The 5688-nt window shown below is 47.6% G+C and overlaps 1 protein-coding gene across 7 annotated transcripts in view; it reads right to left on the reverse strand.

Annotated features, from left to right (window-relative positions):
- Positions 1-1500: 1500 nt before the first annotated feature.
- The window catches only part of LOC138141650 (ras-related GTP-binding protein A), a 122719-nt gene continuing 118531 nt past the window's right edge, over positions 1501-5688 (reverse strand). For all 7 annotated transcript variants that reach the window (XM_069062378.1, XM_069062381.1, XM_069062382.1 and 4 more), the window contains 2 exons: positions 4684-4799; positions 1501-2298 (listed from right to left, as the gene is read on the reverse strand). In XM_069062378.1, coding sequence (XP_068918479.1) covers positions 2201-2298; positions 4684-4799 — 214 coding nt within the window. In that variant the 3' untranslated portion in view covers positions 1501-2200. The remainder of the gene's footprint in view (positions 2299-4683; positions 4800-5688) is intronic.

Below are 5688 nucleotides of genomic sequence, written 5' to 3' on the forward strand. Positions count from 1 at the left end.
CCTAGGTTTTTGCCAATGACTAAAGGCTAAGAAACAATAAAGAGATAAGCCCTTGCAAGCTGGAGGCACTAAGGATTCCCGACAACATTTTATCCATTACTGAGAACAAGGAACCCTTTGGAAATGCTTTGTAGCTTCTTGCTTGATAAAAGAGCAGAATTCCATCCCTGACATTCTCCACCGGAGGCAGGAGAACAGAAAGTTGGGGCCTGAGCCTATGTGCCAACTGCCTGCCCTTGGGTGCCCTTTTGGCATCACACCTGAACTCTTAAAGCTCTAATCCCTATCTTATTGGCCCATAAACGGTATGTGTGGGAGGGAGAAGGGGTACTTCATGATTTGTGTTGATGTTGGTGTTGCATGAATCTCCTCCCTTACAACTTTCTTCCTCTCAAATCTAAAAATAGAATGGAATTATTGATTAAGGGATGCTGGATTGTCCCCGTCAGTCACCCTCATAAAACCTCTGGCTTTGGCCAATCGTTTGATTTTAAGATCAAAGTGTCTAGAGGAAGTAGGCAAGGAATTGTCAGCCTAAAGTAGTGCCAATCTCCCACAGCCACATCCCCGCAGTCTGACCAAGGGACCCTTCTTTCCATAGCTCACACTTCTGGGTCTTATGTCCATACCCGTCTGTGGCAGCTTTTTGCTTTTTTGTTTGTTTTGTAGAGGCAATTGAGGTTAAGTGACTTGCCTGCTCAGCTAGTGTCTGAGGCTGGATTTGAACTCAGGTCCTCCTGATGCCAGGGCTGGTGCCACCTAGCTGTTCCAGTTGTAGCTTTTTTACCTGGGATTCTGCTTCCTGCTTCCCGGCAAAATCCATCCCGTTTACAAAACCTGTTTGTACACAGAACCGTGGAAAGAGACGGCTGCTTGTTGTAATCATGGAAATGTACTCTCCTGCTTCTGGGAGAAACTGTTCCATCAGCTCAATGAAAGCTGATCAATTTAAAAGCCTTCCTCTGAGAAGGGGCCCATGACACAAGAGCTGGGGAAGTCCTCCTTTGACTCACTGACTGTTGGAGCTGGAGGAACCTTAAGGATCATCTTATACAATCTGTTGTCCCCACTTTCCCCAAAACCACTAAGGAAGATGGGCTGAGAGACAAATAAGCAAAAGGGTGAAAGAGGACACAAAAGAAAGCTGTGGGGATGCCCGGCCCTGCCCAAAATCAGCTCCAGAAGGACTTGAGGTGTGCTGACCTTTTCAGTAGGATAGGAGCCAAGGTTCTCGGCTGAGAGCAGGGACCAGAGGAGCCATGGGAGGTTTGAGGACAAGTGAAAAGGTTTCCAAGAGCAGCTGTGGTGCCGCACCCCTTCTTCCAAAGTGCCCCACAGTCTCCTTTGGAAGCTTTGCCTCCCAATGCCCACTGTGGCGAGCCCTATGGCACGGCAGGTGCTCAGGACCCATGATACCACAGCCAAGAGGCGACCACCAGGCCTGGGGAACTGCTGAGCTGGGAGGTAACCCCAAAAGCAATCCCAGAAAGCCGGAAGCACTTGTGTTTCATTGCCATAACTACTTTATTTTGTCAGATGATTAATACAGATAACATAAGACCAATACAAATTTACCATTGGGTGGGTAACATATTCCTCCAGGAATAAAAAGGGGATGGACTCATAAAGATGCAGAGGTTTTTGCCAATGGCAAAAAAGACAAAAACAATATAGTGAAAAGATAAACACTGGCAAGCTTCAGTGTACTAGGGATCCCTAAGGAGCTACACTTCTTTTGGAATTGACAAGAAGGGATTTTGAAATGCTGATAAATGAGCAGAATTTCATCCATGGCATTCATAATCAGACATAAAGGCTTGGCATGCATAACTATCATAACTATGTGAATATATGATGTGCAAGTCCCCTGCCTTTGTGCCCTTCACATGAGAACCTGCTTCAGGCCCTCCTGGCTCTCCTGATGATCTGGGAGTGAAGAGTGTGCTGCATGTGTAAGGGTGTGTCTGTGTGGGACTGTGTGTGGGTATATGCGTGTGTATATGGGGGGATGTATGTGTATGGTGGGGATAGATGTGTTTCACTTAAAAGAGGGGGAGCACAGGGTAAGAATATAGAGGTGAGAAGCAGAATTCAACTCAAAGCCTGAATACATAATAGCAATACTCAATTCTCCAAACTCAGGAGCAAACCAAGAACACAATGGAGTTCCGCTGGCTCCCAAAGGGTCACATGAGTATATTTAGCGCATGAGAAGGCTGTGCTTTGGTCCATCCACTCTCTCCAACTTTTCGAAATGTTTCCTGGCATTGCGGATGTTGATCAGGGTGGCGGCAGACGCTATGGGGGTAAAGAAAAGAACACAAAGTTGGCGTAAAGAGTAGGCCCGATGACCAGGCAGCCATTGTCCATCCTCTGCACTTAGGTCTCAGTGGGCCTCACAGCAAAGAAGGCCCTCGAGGACTGGCCTGTTTGATTTGTGCCCGAGTGTCCCCCAGGCATGGCAGCAATACCAAAGAAGGGACCTGGCTGTTGGACTGAAGCGAAAGCATTTTAGTTGCAACACCACCCAAAATTGCCTCCAAAAGAGAAATTGAGGCCCTGCTCAAAATCTTTTCTAAATGATCCAGATCTTGCTTAGTCTCTGTTCTGTGAATCACTCTGCAAACTGTGATAGGAGAGTGAGAGCAAGGCTAGGAGCACATAATATGACACTGCTTAGTAGCCAAGGACTCAGAAGAATTCCAGAGAAATCCATCCAAAGGGAAACTGAGCCTAAAAACCTGCCTGGGCCCAGGTCTCTTTGATCTGAAAAGAACAATGTGCATTCTTAGCTCCAAGCAAAATGCAAGCTCCCAATGGAAAGGGCAGCAGATGAAGCAGCATTGCCAAGCGTTCTAAGGCAGTCCTTCTCCAACTTGACCAGTGCTACGCAGCTCTCAGGTGCCAGGCCCTATTCTCACAAAACTTCTGCCCTCCTGAGGAGCAAAGCTGGCCAATGGCATCCAAGCTGTTTCCTGAGGAGGGGACAAGGGCCACCATGGGCGCCTGGCACAGCCAGGAGCTAGCTAGCCCTGGGGTGTAGCCTTGAAGAAGCTAGGGATCCCCAAAGGTAGGGGGGAGTACATCCCAGGCCTAGGCCCAGGCCATAAACTAGCATGTCCATAGAGTAGTAAACCTGGTACAGAGTAAATAGGCCCCTCTAGATCTTCCATTCTACTGGAGGGGTACGAAAGGAAACTATGACAGGGCCATTGGAAGAGATGGTGGGTCACTATCATTCATTTACCTGAAGCTGGTATCCTCCTTCTTATTTGGCTGGGGATCATGTGCCACTTACCTAGCATCCTCTATTCATAACTCGAGCATTCCCTTTGGTTCCTTCCTCCTTCAGCACTCTGATCTAGCTGGTTGGCCAAGTCCTGTCCATTGAGCCCAGGGGGCAGTGGTTTTAACTCCCCTAACTTCTGGTTTCCTCAGGGCCTAGTTAGCACAGGCTTTTGCACACAGAGGCAAAATATCTTAATAAAATGCCTCCTGTTGGATCTAGAAGCCACCTTGTTTAGACACTGAAATACACATTTGCAAGAGATCAAAGGCATGCTAACCCACTTTCTGCGTGCATTTAAGGGAGGAAAGCTACACAGGCTTCAGGGCTGCCACTGGGCCCAAATGGTACAAGACTGAGAGAAATGTTCTTTCTTCTCCTTTTTTTTTTTAGCAATTGGGGTTAAGTAACTTGCTCAAGGTTACATGGCCAGTTGTTTCTGGGCGTGGTGCTACGTATCTGAGCCTGGATTTGATCCCCAGGTCATCCCGACACTGGAGCCAGTGCTCTTACTTGCTGAGCCACCTGGCCACCCCGAAATGTTTTTTCTTCTAAGCTCCAAGGCAAGAGGGGGAACCCTGAAGGATTCACACATTTCCTTTCCTGAGCAAACAGACTAGCACAGAGTGAGTCCCTCATTCCATATCCAGAATGGGATCCAGAAGCTGGGGAGATGGGGACTTTTTCTTAAAGATAGGCATGGATGAGCAGAGCTGTCAATACACAGATATGGTTGAAGGTCTGCTTTATCAAATGCATGAAGGGAGGCCCACACACGCCTGAGCAGACTGAGAAGAGCTTGTAATGGGACTCAACAAATATGTGATCAAGGGCCCCAGACTCCACATGGAATCATTGACAAACCTTCTCCTGGGAGAAGTCGGAGGCAAGAGTGCAGGGTGGGCACCTGCATATTCATGTGATCATCAAATAAGTATCCAAAGAATTCAAGTGAAATTAAGGAAAACCATTGTAGGTACTAACTGGGCGCTTGACTCTCTGGTAGCCTAAGTTAGGGGGAGGGCCCAGGAGATCCAAGAGAGAGCAGACTGGAATTAGCACCAGAGCCAGTGGCTACTCTTTAGCCAACAGCTGAAGCCTGGGTGTCAACATGTTCTCATCCTATTGCACCAATTAAGAATATGGCACCTCTGGGTGCATGTCCGAAGTGCCCAGCAAAGCCACCTGGGCATTTCAGTGTTCTAAGATCAGCACCTCCATTTCCTAGTCAGCCTGAGATCTGCATCATGAGGCCTAAAGCACGGTATTTTGTTTCTACCTTCTTTTAAAGTCTAGATTATTTGCAATCTGTTTTGTGGATTGTTTTATGTTCTAGGGTGAGAAAAATAAGAGCATGGAGAGTCTGGAGAGTTGTTTGTTTGATTTTCTTAACTTACGTATCGATGGATCAGACATGACAACCATCACGTAGGTGTTCGAAGTGAAGATGTCAATGAAAGCAGCAAAGTTAGAGTTCCGGACTTCCATGCTCTGGAAGGAGGCTGCCAGCTTGCTGGAGGGGAAAGGAGGGAAGCTATTTAAAAACAAAACCAAAGAAGCACATCTTTTCTACTTCTTTTCTTGGACACATGGACCCTTAATGAAGCACTGTGGTTCAGGGCTATTCCGTCTTCTAGAGTGAATGATCAGATGACTTCCAGGTCATTTGTGCAACAAAATGGCAGACTAGACATTTTCTCCAAGTCCTGCAACCTCTCAGAAATGATGCACCAAAGGTAAATAAACTTCAGCTATTTCCATGGTCTAGGACACCCAGAATCCAAAAGAAGATGAAAAAAAAAATCCCCCAAGCCCAAGAACTGATGCTCCCTGAGCTTGAGCTCACTCAGTATCCCTCCCCCAACTCCAACGCTATTGGCAGAGCCAAGAACATAACACATACTGACATCAAAACCCATCCCTACATCCCAGCCTCCTCTCCCTCTTTCCAGTGCCATAAAGACCATGGCTCCAGGCTGTAGAAGTTTGCTCAGGCCTCAACAGGGAGCTTGGCCAAAGTCCTTCAGGAACAAAAGCCTGCCAGGGGCTGCAACCCAGAAGAACTGGTGCTGGTGAAATAAGGCTCTACACTGCCAGTGCTAGGACAGAATACTAAGGAACAAAGGGAGTGTGACAGGTTGCCAGGACAGGAAACTTTACAGAGAGAAAGAGACAGAGACAGAGGGAGAGGGACAGAGAAAGGGAGAGACAGAGACAGAGAGCGAGAGACAGAGAGAGGGAGAGGGAGAGAGACAGAGACAGAGAGGGAGGGAGGGAGAGAGAGAGACAGAGAGAGAGGAGAGAGAGAGACAGAGAGAGAGGGAGAGGAGAGAGACAGAGAGAGAGAGAGACAGAGGGAGAGAGAGAGACAGAGAGACAAAGAGAGACAGACTGAGAGACAG

The sequence above is a fragment of the Petaurus breviceps genome, unplaced genomic scaffold (genome assembly GCF_028583685.1).
Source record: "Petaurus breviceps papuanus isolate PSGF00001 unplaced genomic scaffold, PetGlider_PUasm1.0 90451, whole genome shotgun sequence".
In the NCBI taxonomy this organism is placed as follows: domain Eukaryota; kingdom Metazoa; phylum Chordata; class Mammalia; order Diprotodontia; family Petauridae; genus Petaurus; species Petaurus breviceps.